General features: G+C 32.5%; 1 protein-coding gene across 2 annotated transcripts in view; it reads left to right on the top strand.

Moving 5' to 3' along the window:
- Window positions 1–23,841, top strand: part of LOC129217239 (phosphoinositide 3-kinase regulatory subunit 4-like) — an 84,354-nt gene that overhangs the window by 14,793 nt on the left and 45,720 nt on the right. For both annotated transcript variants that reach the window (XM_054851512.1, XM_054851511.1), the window contains exons 10-18: window positions 4,457–4,626; window positions 6,404–6,653; window positions 8,932–9,026; window positions 9,149–9,188; window positions 18,064–18,146; window positions 19,518–19,602; window positions 21,082–21,229; window positions 22,438–22,484; window positions 22,580–22,681. In XM_054851512.1, the coding sequence (XP_054707487.1) occupies window positions 4,457–4,626; window positions 6,404–6,653; window positions 8,932–9,026; window positions 9,149–9,188; window positions 18,064–18,146; window positions 19,518–19,602; window positions 21,082–21,229; window positions 22,438–22,484; window positions 22,580–22,681 (1,020 nt within the window). The remainder of the gene's footprint in view (window positions 1–4,456; window positions 4,627–6,403; window positions 6,654–8,931; window positions 9,027–9,148; window positions 9,189–18,063; window positions 18,147–19,517; window positions 19,603–21,081; window positions 21,230–22,437; window positions 22,485–22,579; window positions 22,682–23,841) is intronic.

A 23,841-nucleotide genomic window follows, 5' to 3' on the forward strand; every position in this document is an offset into this window, starting at 1 on the left:
CAAAAAAAGACACCACAAACGAAGAAAAATGCGGTTCTAGCAGGGTTCGTACGGGTCATGGAAATCCTGGAAAGTCATGGAAAAAAAATAAGCGAATTTCAGACCTGGAAAAGTCATGGAAAATTGAAATTTTCATTGAAAGTCATGGAGATTTATTTCAAGTCATGGAAAAATGTCCTGGATAAAAAGAAAGTAACAGTAACTAAAGGAGCATTAGAAATCTTGAGTGATTTAGCAGTATAGCACATAAAAGCTGGTAAAAGTGGAAAATTGAACAATCCCAATATCAAATCTGAATCTTGAAATCTCATTTGATCCACTTCTGTCGCAGCTGCTTGCCTTTTTTTGCGATGTGATTTTACTGCTTGGACATCACTTATCTTGAATTAAATGTTATTTTCGACACTTATGTTTCATATTCTGTAGTAGCGAAATTTCATGTTCTTAGTTTTGACACGCCCACTCAAAAAAAAAGCAATTCAATTGCATCCGAGTTCGATTCCATCACTCGTAAGAACTTTATTATTAATTTTATCAGAGTTTATCTTCATTTATTGAAGGTTTTAGAAAATAAAGATCTTTAGTCAGGCAATAGAATACAGAAAAAGAGAAATTTTAATAATATAAAACAGTAGTGCCCAACATACGGCCTGCAAATCTAATACATGCGACCCACTGCTACGTTCAAGTCAGGAATCAAACATGTTCTGAAATTTCTGCACCTAATTAGTTTATATGCATTTGAAAAAGTGCAAATACGTAAACAAAACAAGTATACTTTTGAATCAGAAGATTGATTCATTACTAAATTGTTTTTTCAGAAAAGATCTGATTTAGAAACATAAAAAACTAAACTATGTGGCTTTACTTTAAAGAACCAAAATACTGCCAAGTAACGTGGATGATTAAATGCACTGTTGACACTAAAAGGCAACTTTTGAAGCAAATTTATTGAAACTTAGTGATGACTCATTCTGCCTATTTATAAATAAAATATCAGTCATTTAAGCATCATCATATTCGTTTCACTGCATTTTTACTTTACTTAAATTTATATGATGAAGACAAATAAGAATAGTTTAGTTTTTTAAGCATACACTTATATTTTTTCCATTACGAGTAAGTGCTTCAATGAGGCTGTGGCATTCATGTAGACGTTTTGCTAATGCTCATTTCCAAAAATTATCAAGTTTGAGATTAAATAGTGCTATTCTTTTCAACGAGGTCATGAAAATTTTCATTGAAGTCATGAAAAAGTCTTGGAAAAGTCATGGAATTTTTCCATCCAAATAGAGTATGAACCCTGTCTAGTCATTTCAAACCAAACTTTCCCAATAAGAAAAATATGCATGTTTGAACACTCAAAGTTATGATTGAAAGCTAGATAATGATAAATCCTCTTCTTAACTTAAGCCGCACTTTTCTTCGTTTGTGGTGTCATTTTTTTGGAATTTTCAAAAACTACAGGAATGCTTAAATTGTCCTTTCTGACCCAGAAAGGTTATTTTAGCCTCTTGAGTGTATTATGAAAAGTGCTTTGTATTTTTTTTTTTAATTCTGTTATTTAACTTGAAACAGTTATTGCCAAATTCTACTTTTTTGAAATTTACAGTTACAGTAGAGTTTTGAAAGTTCAAGGTTCTGCTTAATTTAAGGTGCCTACTTTACATTTTCAGTTACATTTTTTAGTTGTTAAAAATTTGTTTTCATTAAAATCTGGAAAGAGAAATCTTTGGTTACTGTTAAACTTATTTAACTACATACAGCAAATCATTAAAAAAAATACATTGAGAGGTTGCTGTCAACAACGCTCCCTGTGGCACAAAATATTCATCGACTCAAAATATGCATCAAGAGATGCCTGGGAGCAGGGGCGGCATTTCAGCATTTCGTTTGGGGGGTCGAGTTTCTTGAACATGAATTTCCTCAGAACGGTATAAAATACATATTGTTTAACAAGAACTGATAATTAAATGGTTTTAATGTTAAGAATAATTAGGTTTGTAAAGAACAATTAAAATTTTTTCGACCGAAGCTTTAAATTTATTTTGTTATAAATTATCTCACAAAAATATCTCGGTACTAGTTTTTATTTTTTAGTAAAGTTTTAACTGCTATTTTTGGGGTCAGGAAGAACAGAAAATTTTGTAACTATAGTTAATCAATATCCAATGACTTAATTTATTGCCAGTATAGCTAAAGAGGAAGGTCTTGCTTTGCCTCATTGCGCTTCGAAGGCAATTCTCTAACTTCCTGAGACACGAAAATCAAAATTGGTTGACGTTCAGTTCTCCTACAACTTTCTGGTTGTGTGCGTAGTTTTTTACACCAATGAAGAGGCTCCATTATTGTAGCCTTGAAATAGCTATATGCTGTATTTTCGTGTAAATTTGTGCTTTATTTACATCGGTTTTTCAATTTAATCATGGAAGTCATCTTTCAAATGACTGACCTGATTGAAACAGTCAAAAAACAATGGAAGCAAGAAAGTTATGTCAAAAAAGCACATTTCCTTTAGATTCCTCTCTTTAAAATAACCAAGAAAGCTTTTTAAATAGGCTAGTATTTATTTTGTGTCATTAAAAAGTATAATCACAATTCACAAAACAATTCTTCTTCCCTCATGCTATTACTTATAAGTGTAATCTTTTCTTTTTCGCTTTCTATAACCGACGTACATAATATTGAAGTTAAGACCAATAATAAATATATCTCATTAAATCCTGTCTCAATTTCTTGAGAAACGGAATTGATCAGTTTATTCAAAATATTGATTTAATATTTTGACTAAAACTTCATCTGGGTTTTGTCACCTCTTCCACATTGGCATACATTAAAAACTGTTACGAAAAGTTCTGTCACAAAGTTCCACACCTGGTTCAAGTATGCATTAATGCGAAAATTACTAAGAGTTTCAATTGTCAATCCAAGAATTAAGAGTAGCGAATTAAAAGTTTTATGATAGAGTGTAGCATTTATCAAAAAAACGCTCCGCAGTATAAATAAAGTAAACAAAAAATTCTGACAAATGCATACATATTAAAATGACATCAAATTTTTTATCAATGAAAAGGTCGCTTTCCAGTAATTCTTCCAGGGGGCTTTTATAACTCTTAAAGACCATGTTGTGTCACTCAGAGATTGTCAAGTAAAATGCCTCAAGATACATTTGTTGATGTGAAAGTATTTTTTGATGTGAGATGTTTTTCAAAAATAGCATATCTTTACAAAAAGTTCCCATGAAAGCATATGATACACCGAGTTGCTAAAATGTGTTTCTAGTACATGGCGTCAATGAACACTTACTAGCTGAACATTAAGTTACAATATGAGCATAAAAAAATTATGTAAAATGACATGGAATTTACGTGTAAAAATTGCACAGACTCTACACTGTACGGGTATCTCATACAAGATGCTTCATCATAACATAGATTACTCAATTTTGAAATATTTAACCCATATGAAGAGATTACTTCTTTAGTTAAGGCAAACACTTATCCTCCATCAGTTTTTTCTGTTCTGAAAATTCAGGCAAATGATTTTCTAAGTTATCTGAATTGAATTTTACCATTTTATATTATTCTTAGTGAAAAATTTGGGGGTGCAACCGCCCCCTCTCGCACCCCCTATTTGCCGCCCCTGCCTGGGAGATAATAACTTTATGCATAAAATTAACGTGATTGCCAAAAGAAACATGTAAACTTTCCTATTGGAATTCCAATTGCAGTCTAAAAAGAAGGTTCACGACTTGATGCTGCACTACTTGTATTTACCGAAATTTAAACCTTCTACAACTAATCATTTTTGTGTTATGCGAGATACATACGTACGCTCGCAAGCACATATATAGAAAGGGTATGAGAAAACTCATGGAAATGAATTCGGGCATGTCAAAATGCATGTTTGGTTGCCTACAAATTTGTTCACATAAGTTCGTACAGCCATCATGGAAGAAAAATGTCAAAATATGTTTAGAAGCAATTAAAAGTGAAATACATGTTTAACTTTCAGTGATAAATTTTTCATGAAGGCAATACTCCCTTTTTTGTACAAGGGAGTAAAAGATTCTCCTCCTTCTGGCATCCAAAATTCAGCATGTAAGGATTTTCCGGATAATCCAAGTTTTCAGTAATCCGAGGGACCACAATTACCTCAGATTTTTGATACTACTGTAATCCATTTGAGATAAATCAGATTTTTCTAATGGATAAATGTTACAAATTCTGTAAACAAATAAAAATTAAACAAATGTCATAAAAAAGCATGCCTTTACGAATATAACACCACATTTTCTGAAATTTCTATGCTTGATTTGAAATGGGTTAACTTGTGAAAATAGACAAAATAATTTGTGTAGCACAATGGAATGAAAATGTTTGAAAATTATTGATCTCTTTAGGGATTATAATAAGCTTCTCAATTCATTGATTTAGTTTATTTCTCTTCTAAATAGAAACTAGTGCAGAGCATGATGCAAAAAGATCCGGCTGCTCGTTTGAATGCCTCAGAATACTTGGAATTGCAGCGGGATAGAGCATTTCCGGAGTACTTTTATGTTTTTCTGAGTGATTATATGAATAAGTTTGCTTCTAATCCCAAATCAACTGATGAGAAAATATATAGGTATATTTATTAGTTAACTATCTTTTTCAAACAAAGAAATTTCATCATATTTTATGGTATTTCCTCTTAATGCTGTAGAATTTGATTTACCCATCAGTTGCAAATTTGCAGCTTGGCAGTAAACAAAACCACATTTAAGCGAGAGAAAAAAAATCTAAAAAGAAGTAGTGAATAGATTTGCACCATTATGACTCAAATCATGATATAATCTTAAATTTTATTTGTCAATCCTCATTTCTGCTTATGGGTAAATGAAGGGACAGACTTTTTTTGATGTTACAAAAGTTTTCACTGCATACAGTATCACTATAACCAAGTGAAATCGTGTTGTAACGATCTTTAAGGGACCATGAAGTTTGTTTTTTATAACAGGAATTTCATTGTAATGGAATTCTGGGAATGTAATTGCGATTAAATCAAAACTGATAAACTAATTCACAAAAATGGATATTTTGTTGTATTTGCCTTCTTTGTAGCAGAATTTCACTGTATATCCTTAATTGGTTTGCATAGATATTTTTCATTCATTCATCTCTGAAGTTACCTTGCCTTCATAGTGCTCGGAATAATAACACGCACACCAGAAAAAGTTCCTTTTCTCCATTAAAGTTTTTCAAACTAAGAAACAATTTCAGTGACAATTATGTTCTACTTTGCCTACATCCAGTCATATATCTGCTTTAGCAATGTTAGCTTTTCTGACAAGTGACCACAAGATGGCAAAGGGTTTTCATCATATTTATTTTTGGCCTATTTGGAGTTCTGAAGTTTTTATCCCTCCTTTTTTGAGGTGGAACTGTTCTAGGTTTCCCGACGTCTGTAATGCTGGAATATTTTTAGCTACTAATGTGAAAATATATGTATAATCATCTTCTATGTGAAGTTATTTGCTGCAGCTTCTGACAGTTAGACTGATGATTCCAAAATCAGGATAGAACTAAAGTCTCTAGACTGGATGTTGCAGTAACAGAGCTGTTAGGTGTTTGCTTGTTGTTGCTGTCCTGTGCCAGCTAGGCTGACATTTGGGGTGAGCTGTTTCACTTTTCCAAGTGTACTGTAATTTGGTGTGAAGTCCGACTTCTATGGTACACATATGCCATAAGGACCTGTTTATTAGGTAAGCAACCATTCATAGCACAGCAACACATTCACACAAAGAAGGACAAGAGAGAGAAAGTACGTGCATGCCCAAACCGGGATTTGAACCCGGTCCTTCCTGTAGCAGCCAGACTTCTGACCACTAGACAAAGCAGGCAGCCTTGTGTTTGCTTGCAATATAGAATGTTAAATTTTGATTAATTTCAGGCCATCATTTAATAAATGAATGATTACACTTCCTCGGTTTCAAGCTGCAGCACTTGTGTGAAGTTGTTGGTATCTTGTATGGTTTCATAGCTTACATGGAGAAATAGGTAAACTCATGCCTATATAAAATAACGAATATTATGTTTTGGTCTTAATTTAGATTTCTTATGTCACTTTCCTTCTTATATATTGGAAGAATATTTCATCATAATTCTAAAGTTGTTCTCTCTCTTTTTTTTAAATAATTATCAGTTATCAGATGTAAAAATGTTTACATTAAAAAAAAGGAATTATGGTTTCAAAAAAGGAAAATATCCATGTTACGAATTAGTTCGAAAGTAATATTGATGTAGAATAACTAAATTAAAATTTAAGAATCCCTGAGTTATAGTTTATTATTGTATGTACTTAAAATTGTTAATCTTGCAATTAACATGTGCTATTTATTAAAAATTATTTGAATTGTTTACAGGTTAAAAAAGGATATAAACAAGATTATTGAAGTTATAACTGCATACGAGAAACAAACTAGTGTAAATGGATCTTCTAACAATAAAGAAAATGTTGTCAGTGAAGGTTTAGTTCTGATAGTGCCTTTGTTAACATCCTCATTACGTGCATTAAAGCATTGTTCTGCAAAGCTCAATGCTCTAGAAGTTCTTAGGACAATGGCTAATTATCTCAGCCCTGAGATCATTCTGGACCGATTACTTCCTTATTTGGTATTTCTCTCATTTTGTTCTTGATTTCATAAATTTTTGTGCAAAATTTTATATCTTGAGTAAAATATATATTACTCCCCTTAAAAATAAAACTTGATGTATTAAAGTGTTTCTTTAACTTAAGTAAAGTTTATTCTTTCTGAATTCTGAAATCTAAATTTTATTGTTAAACAAAACAATAAAATTTAAAAATAACTAAAAATGTGTATGTTTGGACAAAATTCAACATTTAACATTTCACTTTTTTTGTTCTAAAAGGTCCTTTACTTACAGGGTAAGGGGAAAAAAATTATATACTTGTTTTTTTTTTTGTGTGTGTGTGTGTGTGTGTGTGTGTTTGTTTGCTTGTTTTTTTTAATGTAGAAAAATAACTGTTTTTCAAAATTATCATTTGTAGTGTACAGTAAACTCTTGATTATCCGTGGAATAAAGTGACATGGCAATCACGGATAGACTTATTTGCAGATAATCCACATACTAGGTAAAAACGATGCTAGTGTATGCACAATAGCTTAACACTATAAATAAAACTCATAAACATTTAAACTGTAACTAGAAATAACAGTGTATGTAAAAGTTGCATGTAGCAACTAAAAATGGATCGCTCATTGTTGCAAACGAATTACACACATACGTGAGCAAATCGTGCAACCAGATTACCTGCAACACGTGAAACTAGATCACACCAAAAACACAAAGGGAAATGGTGGTGAATTTTTTCAAGAATGGTCCAGACACTGGTTTACGCTCATAAATAGTGTAGATGTAAAACTTGGTAAGTGGGTTGATCTAAAAGTCATACAAAGTGTATATCTAAAGCAGTCGTTTGTGCTGACCTGAAAATCAGGTTCAGGTTTTAACTAGTCAGATTACAGTCACTTTCGGACGTTTGATATCATTGGAAGGCAGGGGGAAGAAAGAAATAGAAATGTATTTTAAAAAAAATTTGAATTTTGACATCTTGAATTCAAATTATGTTTTTCGCAATCACGTGTTTTTTTGCGTGTGTACAGGCATGTGTGTGTGGGTATGTGTGTGTTTGTGTGTAGGCGTGTGTTTGTGTCTGTGTGCAGGCATGAGTATGTGTGTATGTGTGTGTGTGTGGGTATATGTGTGTGAGTGTGTAGGCATGCGTGTGTGTATGTATTCGTGTGGGTATATGTGTGTGAGTGTGTAGGCATGCGTGTGTGTATGTATTCATGTAAGATATGGACACCACCTGGAGACGGATTTCGCTATAGGAGCAGCATCGTGAGGCGTGTCGATGGGTGGTGCTGGCAGAGGGAGGGGGGGGGGGAATAAAATCATAGCACGCCAAAAACAGTCAAATGAGAACAATAAGCAATCGTGATTGCTCAAAATAGATTTTGGCACTTGCAGTTAAAATGTGTGCATTTATCAAAATTAAAATAATCATCACTAAAAAGGAAGAAAAAATTTGAAAGTGTAAAAGGCCGTAGATAATACAGAGTTTACTGTAGTTACAAAATATTATCATACCAAAGCAAGTTTAACCCAGTTCATTTTCCCCACTCTATTGCGAATATTTTTTAAATTAAGTTTTTGACTGATATGGAATGGTTTATTATTCAACAGTAATCAAAATATAGTTTTATCCCCCCTCCTCCCCCACTTCCGTGATGCATTACTACTTGGTACTATTATTGTTATTGTGAATTGTTGTTTACAAAACTCATATGACTAAAGCAAAACCATTTGCAAAAATGTAAATAATTGCATTTCTATACTTATGAGAAAATGTATCGTAATTATGAGTTTAAATTTTGTTTCTGAAGCTTGGAAAACTAGGGGCAATCTAAAGCAAAATTATTTTCAAATTTTTAATGAATTTCAGAATGTACTAAGTATTTTTGCTTTCTGTAAAAAAGAAAGTACTTGCACTTTTGCTTGATGCATAAAAGAAAAAAAGAGGCTTTAGTTCTGTAGGATTTTAAGTTACCAAATTACTTTTCAATAATCATTTTTAAAAAACTCATAGATATATCTAAGTTACTCAAAGCATGAACGCTTAGAATTAAGGAAATGTCTAGATTTGTCTCATAAAATTGCTAGATTCAATACAAATTTTTACGTAAAGCTTTGGAATGTTCCAGAATCAAATCTTGACTTCACCACTGATTCCTAGTTAAACTGAATCATTGCTTCCAATGTTCAATTAGTTAGATTTTACCTGTCATAATTTTCACCTTATTTATAAATTTCAGTACTTGCAATACCATTTTCAAATTATTATGCAGTAAATGATTTTGATTTTTAGGTGTTTCTCGCCAAGGATAAATATGCAAAAGTTCGTGTAGCTGTTGTTCAAACTTTAACTGAATGTTTAAGTCTTATAAAGAGTATTCCAAGAAGGTAATATTTAGAAATAATTTATGTGTTTCATTATTTTAAATCATAACCATAATTTAAAAAAAAAAATGACTTAAAGATTTGGATTTGTGTTTGTTGTTTAAACTATTGTTATTTATTTTTAGTGACAGCAACATATTTCCCGAATACATTTTGCCAAATTTGGTAATTATGAAATTTATTGTTTTCTTTATTCATTTCCATGCTAAATAATCCACCTATCTATCATTAATAATTGATTAACCAAACCATTAATTGAAAACTATAGGGGGTTTAAATTGTAGGGGAGAACTTAGACAAAGTCACTAGAAACTACAGTTGGTGCAAATCTAACCTGGCAACATTTTAATGCTGTGATTAGGATCTGTGTATCCTTCATAATGCTGCCAGGTTTGGTTTGCCCCAACTATAGTATGTGCCATTAGGGTGGTCACAAAAAATCGATTTTCGAATTTCTTCGGCGGCACCCCCCTAAAATGTGCCAATGGACTAGAAAACATGATTTGCAAAGTTTCAGCTCAATCCGATAATATTAACACGTGCCGCAAAGAGGCTAAAGTTACAAAAAACAGTGATTTTTAGCAAAAAATCGTAGTTTTTCTTCTTTAAAACCAAAACTTTTCATCCTAGAAATTTCGTTCTGTTCTCATATTATAGGAAATTTTATTCTCGTGATGAGTTATCATATCCATTTTTTAAACAAAATTTATAGAATGGTATTTAGCATTTTTCAGGTCAGGTCTTGGAAGATATCATCAATAAGGAATTTTCATTCAAGTACCTAAAAGCATTACAATATTCAATTACATTTATTTGCTCTTTGTTAATTGTAATTTATCCATTAAAAAGGCTTCATTTGGAAGTACTTTAAAAATTAAATGCAACAAATTGCTGATTTAAAATAAAGGAACTAAGTAGTTCAGAAGATAAAGCAGTGTTAATATTACAAAAAAGGAAAGAAAAAATCGAATGCATTTTATTGATTACACTGTTAAATTATACGTCATTACGTTATTACTTTTCATTGAGAAGTTAAAGTGGCAATAGCTTCGATTATGATAGATTTTGATGAATGGAAAAATGTGCCTGCATTCGGACATAACTTGTAATAGAAACTGTCGTTAGTTAGAAATTAGTTTTACACCTGTTTCAGCTGTGCCATCGACAACTCTTAAACTGTTTACTATCTTTTTAGCTTTAATATCATATTGGTTTCCACACTATTCATCAAGATCAGTATTTAAAAATTTTGTATCGATTTCGAATCTCTTTAAAAAATTGTACATCTTAAAAAGTTTGAGGAGAAATAAAAAAATCTACTTCTTTGTCCAATAAACTAAGCTTCTTTCAGATTGAGCTGCACTTTTGTATCCCTATCATCACAATCATCTTCATTATCTCCTACTTCGAATTTTAATTTTGCAGCCTTCTTTGTTTTGATCTTTTTTTTTTGTCCCTAGAGTATCATCAAAAAAGTGAAATGCAACCTTGTCTGAGTTCAGAGACCACAAATGGTTAATTATTTTAGGTAGTTCTGTGCCTACATCATCTTCATAAATACTATTGTATTGAACCAAAGATTTTACTAACTGTAGATCTTGGTTGGAGGCCAAAGCTGGATTGCAGACAATAAATCGTACTTTTCCGTAAATATTGTTGATAAACAATGAAATATCTTCAATACCTTTTATCTTTAAATCGATTAAGGAAAGCTCATCCCTGAGAAGATATATTTTTAAAGAGTATATGAGGCAGTGAGAAGCAAAGGAATGTGGTTGCCAAAATTAAAATTTTCGCGATAATCATTACAAATAAGGGGAACATCTCCTCTGCTTCGGGACAAGAGATGGTACTAGTAGCTCTGGTAGGGGCTGTTATATAGCATGATTTAGAAAAACAGTTCAATAAAAGTCTACCTAGAATCTGCACTTTAAATACATTTTATAAGGAACTTTAAAAAGTCCACTTACATTCCTTTGCTTTTCACTACGTCATATGGGCTTTGCCATCCATCTTGTGTGAAAAATAGCGCCAGGTACTCGAAAAGTAACATTATTTGGAAAAAGACTCCCTAAATAAGTTAAGCAAAGTGGAATGAACTTCTTATAGGCATCCCTAAGCTGCTACTGTTTTTATTTCTCAAAAAGAAAGCTTGGAATTTCACCTTGATTGCTTATTTTGTTTTTAATCTTCAAAACTTGCTTTGAATTTCTTCTTATTTATATTATTCATCCTGAAATTCTTGAAAAATATCTGGTTGATGACTAGTGAACGTACCTACTTTGCAAATCAAGACTCCTTTCAAACCAACTTCTAAGATGTGGTAGCAACAAGCTAAATACAAAAACTTTTTCTGTAACAAACTGTACTTATAAAACGCAGGTTTGTATTGCAGAAAGGAGCCATAAAATGACTGTCATTTTAACGAAAGCCCTAACAAGTCCTCGCCTAAGAACACAGGTCACTATCCTGGGAATCGTAGTTTTTCCTTTCTCTGGGGGGTTGAAAACCCTTACAAGACTGGGATTTTTAAGCTAGTGTTTAGCACTGAACACCAAGGAGGAAAAACAACGTTCCATACTTACAGCCTCTACAGCTACTTTCATAAGTTTTATATGCAGTTGTTTGTTTTGGCTTTGAGTTTTAAAGACATAACTATAGTACAGTGAAATCCTGTTACAACAAACTTCAAATTACCAGAAATTTTCTTCGTTGTAACGAGGTTTGAGTATTAATGAAATTCAAGCAATGTAATGGAAATCGAATCGGATCTGAAAATTCCTTTCGTTGAAACAAATATTTTGTTGTATCGGTATTCGTTGTAACGGGATTTCACTGCAAATATTTCTAATAATATTGCTGTTTCTGCTCTGATAGCTTAGCATTGTAAGGGGGTTACAACCATAAACTGAAAGAAGCAATACAATTTATATTATAATGATTCGTTCTTTTTATGCGATTTTGAGGATATTAGCTACGACCTGTCTTGAAAAATCCTGAATAACGTTTAATAAATTTTTACAAGAATTTAGATGAAATTAGACTTAAAGAAAATAAAATTCCCTATAAAAGAGACCAGAATGAAGTTTCTAGAAAGAATAATTTTGGTTTTACGTGTGAAAAACTACAATTTTTTGGTAAAAATTGCTATTTTTCGTAACTTAAGCCACTTTGCGGCAAGTGTTAATATCATCGAAATGACTTGAAACCTTGCAAATCATATTTTCTAGTCTATTGGCACATTTTAGGGGGGGGGGTGCCACGAAAGATTAGTTGAAAAAAGTTTTTCCACATGTACCTTGTGACCACCCTAATGTGCCATCAATACAATACTTTCTAATGCTTGGATTTTTCATATATTCTGAATGGGGTGTTTCCTTCAGTCTTTTGTAGTACTTTTTTTCACTGAAATCAATAGAATAAGCAAAAAACTAAAACAGACCCAGAAAAGACTTTCATTTTCCCAACAGATATTTTTTAATTAATTTTTTAACCAGTCTGATTTTTCAAAGAAGGTGTGGTCTTGATGACATCACAAATGATGCACTTTAGCGCATCTTTGTACCACATTTCCACGTTATGATAATCAAGAAGCGAATTAAAATTGTGCTCTACGCTTGCTATCAACCATATCGTTGCCAATACACGTCAGTAAAAATGCAAATTAAATATTATGTTCTGTGAATGGCAACACTGAATGACATATCATCATATTGTCATCGGCAGAAGTATAAACAATGAAAGCATACCAATTTAAGTATATTTTTAAAAATATTAAACTTAAACAAATTATTTAAAAAATGGTCCTATATTTTTAAGCATGCTCTTTCAGAAAAAAAATACTTTTAAATTTTTGGCAACGACCCCATTCTTACGATTTGGCATCGTCACAACATTTTAAATTACATGTTGTGCTATTAGGTTGGCACCAATTTACTGTTTTGACTGAATTTCTTATCCCGATCAGAACAAAAATAACATTAAAAGTCTTGATTAAAATTTAAAATAAAATAGTGTCTTTATCGATCCTGTGTCTGCTTGCAGAAAATTAATATTTAGTTGTGGAAAAAGAATCAGCAGAGAATATTGGAAATCTTTTGTTGCCAGAAAAGCCTCATTGTACATTAAAAACAAGTGCAAGAATTTTATTTGTTAACAAATACATACAAGGACAACAGATAAAAATAAAAATCATTGATATTTTTCTGATTGCCTGTGATAAAGAAATCTCCACCAATGACCATGAAGATTTAGAATTTGACAAAACTTTTAAATTTGTGCTAAAAAAAGTTTATAACTACTCTCTAATACTCACTTAGAAGTTCTAAAGAATTCTCATCTTATGCAAAAAAATAAGTTTTTTGATTAATAACAGAATTTTATGTGTAAATTACAACCCACAGTTTAATGAGAGTTAAGAGATAGAGCAGTTGAGTAAATCATAAAAAAGAGTGCATACTCTTTTAGCACAGAAAGCAATTGTTAAAGTGCTCTTACTGTGTAGTTTTTAGTCTTTGCATAATTAAATGTTTTTATACTACAAAATAATTTTAAAACACAGACAAAGCTTTCGATGAAAGTTATTGTTTTATTTTTGCCAGTAACTCACATAAACTTCTGGTGTATTTAATCACTTTTTGCAGTTGAAAGAAAATCAAAATAATAATAAGAAAAACAAACAAGGAGAGGGAGTACAATGCTCATAGTGTTCAGGACTACATACATGCCAGTGAACTAAATACAAATGTAGTAAACTAGAATAAAACCCCAAACTCTACTTTATTTAAAATAGTTCTAAATTTCTCATTTTAAAATTATTTTGCTTTTGTAAGAAGTTCTTAATCTGACACATTTGACAAAAGATGCGAAAAAAATTTGTCACAGGTCAAAGAGATAATTTTGTCTAAGCAACTTACTAAACTGAGACAAGTAGTTCAGTGTCAAAAAAGTTTAATTTTTGAATAGGTTAATCAGTTTATGTCACTTACAAAGTTATTGCGCTATGGCTAGAGAAAATCATGTCAGCCAGATTTGGATTGAAGCATTAAAACATCTATCCAAGGAAACTTGTTTCTAATAATATTCCTGACCTTAGTTAAAATACTACAGCAGTAACACTCAAGTTAATTATGTTTGTTATTCAGACAAAGTTACAGTTTCACATTTTAAAAGTCATGTTTTGCTCTTAGAAAGAAAACACCACTTCTGATCCCTTTTTTATATCATTTATTGTTCTTCATTCTCTCAGTTTTATAAATTGAACAGCATTGTATGTTTTAGATTTTTTTTTTAGATACTTTTTTCTTAAGGGGAAATATCAGTTTAGGCAGGTCAAAAAATCCATTTTTTTTTTTCAATGCCATAAAATGATAGTAAAACTATTCATGAATATGTTGCCAAATTCCAATTTCGTTCCGATGCTATGAGCACATAAAATGACTCTGTGGATTCGAAAACATTTGCAGCATTTTTTTCCAAATGCCTTTTTCTCGAAACAACTTTTTTTCAACTGGTGGGCATTCTGCTCAAAGAGTTATTGACGAATCATTCTGAAAATTTGTTTGAATATTCTTTATTCAATTATACTCTATGTGAACCTAACTCTTTGATAATATAGTTCATAAAAATATTTTTTTTAATTCAAGAAATGTGAAAAAAATGATAGAAAAACATAACATTGTAATCAAACACCTCAAAAACATGCAATTTTCAACTTTTTTTGATCACAATTAAGTTCATATTCTTGGGAAATATGTTGTTTACAGGAAGAAAAATTATAATGATTACAGACAAGAATTGTGGCTTCAGTAATGCCCGCCAGCAACAAGCTTTAATGGCGACCACCCACGGATAGCAGCTTCTAACTCCACTAATTCTGGTGGAAATGGCTTCAAAAAATTACAAGGTGTACTTTTTTAAGTACACCTTGATGTAAGCACAGTAAGATGAATAAAATATCTTGAAAGTTTAAAGAAATTCTGATTTTTTTTCCTGTTGAAAAAAATTTACGAAAAACACTAAAATTTAGGCTTTTTGAACTGGTTTCCCCCCTTAATATGTATATTTTATTTATTTTTTATTTTAGAAACTAATATAATTTTGAAATATGTTCGTTATCCTTGTTGCTATAGATTATTGGTATGAACTTAACAAGAATGTATCCCTACATAGAGTGCTCACCTACTGGGAAGGGGGCAAGGGCATTTAGAATTTTTGGGAGCACTCCAAGAATTCTGACTGTTTTGAGGTTTTCTTTTTATATTATAAACTAATTGAAATTGTCATGTTAGTCTTATATTGTGATTGATAGCAGGGGCGCCGACTTGGAAAAATTATTGAGGGGGCTGGGCCAGACATCACCGGGGGTTTATGGGGTTATGTAACCCCGCGGAGGTTACCCCCCCCCCCCCCCAAAGAAAGGTCGTTTTTTGTGCCTTGAAAATGCCAATTTACATACTTTCTGGTGTGTATAATTTAAACAAACAAACAAACAGTATGTGACATGGCGTTTTCAAAGTAAAACAATCCAAAAAATTAGTATACAAATTTTTCTGGTTCAACTAGATCATGCCACTTGTCTTAGTAAGAGACATTTTTTTTGTTCTATTTTATGGGGAGTCATGCAGTGCCGTAGCTAGGCATGGAAAAGGTACGGCGCTTGACTTGCATTTGAAGGGCACTCCCAGAAACTCCGACTTAAAAAATATTGGGGAGAGGGGGCATGCCGCAGGAAATTTTCTAAATCTGAGATGAAAAATAGTGAGTTTTAAAGTTTTTTTTAAAGCATTTTAAAGTCATATAATCAACAATAGAACCCCGAAAAGTCGACAAGCCCGACACATATTTTTTGGCTTTGAAAAAAGGAAAAAATAAATACGAACACACACAGTATTTTTGTAAAAAGGTAATTTAATTTAAGCATGCTTTTTAAGACCAGTTGTTTTTTCATTAGTGATATCGGCTAACATATTCAAGCGTAAACGCAGTCTCTCAATGTCTAGGTCACTTTTGAAAAACTCAGTTGATTTTTCAAAATGTTTCACCTTTGTTTAATAAAAGTAAGCAATCTTGTTCAACTGCAATGACCTGTGTGCGTCCAGTTGATGTAAATCGCCCAACAATGCAAAATTGCACCATTTTACAAACCTCAATGTATATTGCCTTGTAGTACACTCGAGTCCCGACCTACGCGAGGGATGCATTCCAAGACCCCTCGCGTAAGTCGAAATTTTGCGTTGTGGAAAAAGGTATGTGTAAAATTTTTTATAAACGTACCCATTTATTTTAGACACTTGTAAACACCCCGTCAAACTGTTAAAAACCATCTCTTAACTCTACTCTAACTTTACATTCCTGTTTCTTACATAAAGAACTGAATGTTACTTGTTTTTTAAAAATACCGTTTTATTCAACATAAAATACTGCTACGATGTACAAAATCAATGATCAATGGGAAAGAAAGAAAAAATAAACCGGTATACGGTAAGCACAATATATAGTAAGAAAAGCAAATGCATCTTTAGTTGTACTGAACAGTCGATCCATTTATGATATTTGTACACAATACATGAGCAGTTTCCATTTTCATAAATATTTGCATTTTACTAAGACACTACTCGGTGAATTTTTACGGATTTCCTTTTCTTGACTTGTAATTGTATGTATGGAAGATTCACTCATATCTAATTCTCGTGCTACCTTCAACGCATTTTTTAGTTGAGCTTCAGCTTTTCAAGAAGCTCTAGCTTTTCTTTAATTGTCAGAAACTTTCTCCTTTTATCTTCACAAACTTTAAATGAAACAGCGCTCTTAGGTGTCATTATATTTCATTAACTTTCGCATTTAAAATGAAAAAGGAACTTCCACTCTCAGCGATGCTAAAAGGAAAAAGATCCATTCATGAAAAAAAAAAAAAAAAATAGTAGCCAAAGCCGATACGAACACACCACGAGTCCTTCCCGAGAATTTTCGTGTTGCGGGTGCGGAATTCGCGTTAGGTCTGAATACTGGAGAAAAAACCGCGTTAGTTATAGCCATTTCGCAAAAGTAGCTGGAGTCAACTGTATTCCTTTTGGATTTTGAAAGTGTGCGGTGAGCTGCCTTCGTTGTTTTCACTTCTTTGGTATACGTCGATTCCGAGGAAGGGAAGGATCATCATTTTGTGAAGGTTTTCTTTTAAACACAATTCCTAAAAGTATTCAAAATTATCACGCCTCCCATTTTATATACAAATCATGCTCTCATATATTTTTTCCGGGTCAGCAACACTTAGGTGAGCGCGCCGCAGCGCTGAACACCGGCAATAGACTTGACCCGTAATTCGCGCACTATGACAAATTTTTACAATACTCCCAGCACTGTTATACTATCATTATTCACACCACTCGTTTTCAGTTAACCTGCTTACACAACCGTAATAATTATTTGTTTTAACTCATTACTGAATGTATTTTACAAGGTAAACTATCTTCAAATAAGGAAAATAAAAGATAAATTTATGAGTTTAAAAGGCATAATGTAATTAATATTTTTTTTGATTTATTGGGGGGGCTCTGCCCCCTCAAAAATATTTTTGAGGGGGCTCGGGCCCCTTCAGGCCCCATGGAGTCGGCGCCACTGATTGATAGTATTGTTTAAGAGTAGCATTAAAAACATGAATCATTTATCAACACTAGAGTGGGGGAAATAATCATTGTTTTTGTTGTGATTTTTCATGCGGCAGTAAGAAAAAGGTTAGGAATTGCTGCTTTACTCTAATAATGAGCTTTCAGGTTCCATTTTACTTCATAACCTAATCAATGAAGCATGGAACCGAAAGTCAAAGTAATTTTTTATGATGAAAAAATTGATGACCATTCATTGAAGAATTGCCAAACGGAAGATATGTTGATAAAATATAGAACCAGTAACATGCGCAAGAAGTTTGTTTCTAAGATTTTGTAACATTGCTATGTAAACCTAGTGAATTTAAATAATTGTAACCTGCCATCAACATTTCTTTTGCTCTGCTTGACCATCTTATCCATTGAATTTTTTCTAGGCTCATATCGCTCATGATGAAGCAGTTATTGTACGGATGGCATATGCTGAAAATATTGCTTCTCTGGCTGAAACAGCCCTCAAGTAAAGTTTGTGTTTTAAATCTTTTTTTTTTTTTAAATATTTTTTAATTTTGTGTTTAATTACTATAACTGAGTATATGTTTATGTTTTTTTTTAATAAGAAATCAAACCATATACATCAATATTCAATAAGTTACCGCCTTATAGCCAGGGCTAAGGCAGAAATGCACGAAATACACCGCCAGCTCAGTCATTCTAGCCGAGGACTGCATTTTCGTGCTTATTAGCACTCATCAGCACGGCATAGGAAGTGACTGAGCTGGAGATGGATAACCTCTTAGATGGATTAACCTCTTTAAGGACGCCAAGAGTGCCAAAAAAACTTGTAGTTAATATAGAATTAGCACTGACCAGGCGAGTGACCAAAGCGATGGTTCAGTTCAACTCAGAAGATTGCAGGCAAGGCATAGTATATTCAGTAAGTTACCGCCCTATAACCAGGGCTAAGGCAGAAATACATGAAATACACTGCCAGCTCAGTCATTCCAGCTGAGGACTGCAGTTTTGTGCTTTTTAGCACGCATCAGCCCGGCATAGGAGGTGACTGAGCTGGAGATGGAAAACCTCTTAAGGAAGCCAAGAGTGCTAAACAAACTGGTAGCTAATATAGAATTATCACTGACCAGACGAGTGATCGAAGCAGTGGCAGTCCTCGACTTGAATGACTGAGCTGGCAGTGTATTTCATGCATGTATATCAATATATAATACATTGGGTAGTTGAATAAGTTCTCACTGTTTTGTGATCTCTTGAATATCAATGCAAGGAATAGAACACTAAGACAAGCAATTGTGTTTCTGTGATTTCCTACACTGTGATGGAGAAAAATAATCCGATCTGAAATAGAAAAATAATAGCAAGCTGCATCAATATTACTTTATTTGACATTTCGGTGTCGTGTTTTACCTGGGAGATTATTATTTCTCCTTCCGTCTAAATTTTATGACATCACAGAAATGTAAATCCATGACGTTAACATGAAATCAAGAAAAACAAACACACGTTTTAACCGTTCTATATTTGACATCCATGTCAATGAAGTGTCTTTTGTTACTAATTGAATAACGCTCTACCACTTTGTAATTCACTTTTCCCCCTATATCATTGCGTTTTCAAGATACAAAAGCTAACTCCGCATTTTCCATCAGGTGACGTGAGAGTTCTCATTCAGTAGTGCAGACAAGATTTATTATACCTAGACATCAGCTTTATAAAGGTAGAAGCATCCTTTCCTAAATTAAGAGAGTGACAAGGTACTTTAGTGGGCACACTGTATACTACTCTCTGCTTTATTTATATAGGTTTAACAATTTGCTATTGTATTTTTCGTTCTTTGAAATTTTTGTAGAATTGTTAATGTTGTATTTTTAAGATTTTTAGAAATGACTCAATCTGACATGGAGCCAGATCCAGATAGTACATTCCTTAATGATGATGAACGCACTCATCATAACAAGGTGAGTTATTGGAATTTCAGCTAAATATATTTTCTGTGCAACATTTATGTGCAAAAAAGAATTATATCATTGATAAGACATTACTACCTTTTAAAATGTAGGTGAAAGTCTTTTTTTTTTCTTTGCATAATTGATCATTTTCAGCCATTCTTTTTCATCTAGGAATTTAAAAGACATTGATTTTATTACCGTTAAATCTCAAAAATACCCCCCCCCCTATTTTCAAAACAAAACTTGCTAATTTCAGAAGAAGGGGGGTTATAATCGAGATTTTTTGAAAAATGAGCCGAAATAATTGTTTCTAGTTGTATTAATTTTAGCGTACAGAAAAGAAATAAGTAAATAAGAGTTAATATTAATGAAGAGAGAAATTAATTCATAAAAACCTGTCATAATTTTCTAGAAGTAATAAATTGCATGTGGGCGCCATTTTTTCAAAAGAAAGGATTTTGTACCTTAAGTTGGCAAAATTCCTATAATTTATCGCTTGAAAATTCATCATGTACTGAATGTTTTAAGGTTACTGTAAAAGAAGCAAAATCTTAATGTTCTTGTTTCAGAATAAAAGCAAAAATCGCAATCACGGCCACAAATTCGTTGCGAAGATCGTAATTTCGAAGATTGGGCTTTGCAAAGTTCGCGAACGTAAACAGAGAAAAATCTCTTATTTGATTTTGCGAAATATACATTTTTGATGATCGTTAACTCGTTCAATTACTTTATTTCTCCTTTAAAAGAGGTTATTTTTAAGTTTGGCTCTACTTTTTAAGCAATGCATTTCCGAAATGGCGCCACGTTTTCATTTTCAAAATGGCGTTGTGTTGAAGATTGTTCATTTTCACAAGTCAGAACAAAAAATGCTCCTTCCGAAATGAATAAAAAGCAGTACAATCATATAAATTTCTGCTATAATACTATGAACAAAAAAATAATAATAACAAAACAGGCGCCCTTGCATCAAAAGGATTCTAGACATTTTGGAAGGAATAAACTGTGGAGACCATTTTTTTTTTTCTTTTTTTGTTCAAAACATTGTTTTCTTTTCTTTATTTTTTTTAAAGAAAAGAAAACCTGCACATGGGGAGGGGGGGGGGTAAGCCTTTATAAATGATTTCCAAGTAAAGCAGAAAATGTTATCCTTTTTTTTTTGGTGGGAGTGGCAAATGAAGATGATTGGAAATTTTTTTAGGTGAAAGGGGGGGGGGGTATATTCCGGATTTTAAAATGATTTCACTTTCCACAAAAAGGGAGGGCTGTAATCTATAGGGGGGTTACTTTCGGGTTTTTACGGTATGTCTGTGTGTGTTCATATGTTCCCTCAATATTATAGCTTCCTTTACAGTAGTTATGCCTTCCTCTTCAGCATCTGGTGGAATTTAAAAGCAATATTTTAAAGAATAGTTTTACTTTTAAAATAACCATGTAGTTGTGATTTTTTAAACATGTAAGTTAGTCCGATGTGTGTGGTTATTTTTTTAGGTGTCCTATGATCATGAACTGCAAGCTCTTCAAGAACTTGTCCAACAAAGTGTCACGACACTTTTAAGCGACCCTGCTAATGCTGTGAAACAGACCCTGCTTGAGAGAGGAATTAGAAGACTTTGTGTGTTCTTTGGAAGACAAAAAGGTTTATTTTTCTATCTTAAAAGAAAAAAAGATCTTTTAGGTTTGTTTTGTCCACAAAAAAGTTAATCAATAAAAAAAAAACATGTTTTCATTTTTCAAGTCATTTTCTGAAAAGATGACTGAAAGTTACTATTACAGTCACTGTTTTTATGTTTCTCTTTTATACATTTTAATCAATTATGTGTTTTTTAAATTGGTCCCTGCAGAGTCTAATACTTGTTAACGTATTCCTCTTATACATTTTTTTCATTTATATGCTTTCTTCTTACAGTCTCTTTGAAAACGTATAAACGGTGCTGCACTGTAGTAATAGTATTTTAAAAGATTTAGTTTTTAATTTTTGATTCTTGTAGGGAAAGTGTTTGGTTTTGCTCGAGGTAGTAAGCTTTACTATTTTCTATTTGTGAGCATTAAAATTTAAAACAAACATAAAAATAAAACAGTCTGATTATTCATGCGAAACTGAACTATTAAATTTAATTTTGTTGATATTATATGTAATCTCTACAACAATACTTGTTTAAGTAGGGGAGCCCAGGGCTAGTTGGCACAGTTTGCACTTTTTGATTTTTCTTTTTTTTTCTGTAGTATTTACGGTAAAAATGATATATGTAAAATAAACATGGGGGCCAAAACAAATATTCATCAACTACAGCAGAAATGGACTTATAACCTCTTAGCTAAATGCCCAAAAATTCTAAAAACTTGTGAATGTTAAATCTGTGTGAATACGCTACTATACAAAACAACAAATACTGAATAATCAAAACTTTACTTACTGATATGAAAATCACATTTTCAATCCTTCCCCTCAAAGCAATGGCTGGATCCAGCTGACGTTCTCATACAAGATAGACATATCAATGATAATCACGTGACAGGCTCAGTGGCGCTCTGAATCAACCGTGGAGTTTTTTTAAAATCACAATGCCGATTAAACCCTATGCCAATTAACCCCGGTCTCCCCTACCTTAATTTTTATTACATAGTTAAGTTTAGCTTGATAATATCTAATACTTTTGTACATTTGTTAAAATACGTACAAACCATTTTCAACCTTTTACAATTTCGATGTAGAGGAAATATTTTTTCTCACTTAAAAAAGTTCAGCGTAAAAGAAATTCAACTCTCTGTTTGAAGAAAAAATTCAAGCTCAACAACATTCGTAAAAAGGAAAATGCTTTTAATTGTTCTTTGATTTTATTTCAGGTAATGATGTTCTGCTCTCTCATATGATAACATATTTGAATGACAAGGTAAAAAAAAAACATCTGTTTGATTTTTCTATATCTCTGTCATTGAATGAAATACTGAATCACGTGGCAATTGCTGAAATTGACTAAATTTTCAGGAAGACAGACATTTACGAGGCTCATTTTTTGATTCTATTGTTGGTGTGGCTGCTTATGTTGGTTGGCAGTGCTGTCCTATACTGAAGCCCCTTCTACAACAGGTATTAATAAGCTAACTTAATAATTCATTTATTGAAAGGACTTCTTAGTCATGTTAAATTAGAGAAATAGTGTTCCAGTAAAGTCCTTTTCTGAGTCCTGGTAACCACAGCCCAGTGATAAATATCACAACCCAAAGACGGTCAGATTCAGAAAGCTAGGGGAGGGCTTATAAGACTTAACATTCGGTAGGTCTCCCCAGAAAAATTTTGCCAATCCCAGATGTTGAGGGGCCTTCAAATTCAAAATGAGGAGGGGGAGGGGCAGCCTGAGACTTAGAGCTAAAAGGTAGTGATTGGGCAGAGGAGAAAGGGTCTATTAAGACAGCAAATCTTTTTTTTTTCTCTTCATGTTTTTAAAGGGTGCAATGTATAGTAATAACATGTGATGATAATTGTGTTATGGATTGTTGACACATAAATTGTGTATGTGCATTTAAGAAGACTAAACTTTTGGAAACTTAAGAAAAAGTAAAAAAATGAATGAAGAATTGAAAACTTAACAAAATGCTTCTTGTTGTAATAGAAAAAATGTATTATCCAACCAAGAACTTGAGGCACCTGTCAGTCATCTGGGAAAACAAGCCCATTTTTAAAAAATAGGTCAGGAAGAAAGGAGGTGCGCTATATTTATGAGTTCAGTTGCATTTTGACCTTATGACCTATTTTCTGACTTTTAAATTCAAGTGCATTTTTAACAGCATTAAGTAAACAGGATAATGCACAAGCCTAAAGAAACTCATTAAAAAGAAAACAAAATTTTCAAAGTAATTTCAAGTTTGTAAGGGGGTGGGGGTGAATCTTCTTATCTGAAAAATTTCAAATTAGTCCGTGGAGTTTGTGACAAAAATACCCAAAACATTTCACTTCCGGATACCAGTCTGAAATTTTGCACAGTGCTTATGTACAGATCTAAAAACAAAATTCCGCTGGGAGGCATTTGATCAGAAGTCATGAACCGCCTGTGATGACGTCATCAAAATGGCCGCCTTATTAAGAAAAGTACTTTCGTTTAACTGCTTAGAACTCTATTATGGATATCTTAATATTGCGATATTAAAGTATATCATTTAAAAGCACTTTAAAAGAGCTATTTAATAGAGATTGACCTTTTCCCTATCACAAATTGTTTAAGAGTTATTACAATTAACGTCATCAAAATG

The sequence above is a fragment of the Uloborus diversus genome, chromosome 2 (assembly GCF_026930045.1).
Source record: "Uloborus diversus isolate 005 chromosome 2, Udiv.v.3.1, whole genome shotgun sequence".
NCBI lineage: Eukaryota > Metazoa > Arthropoda > Arachnida > Araneae > Uloboridae > Uloborus > Uloborus diversus.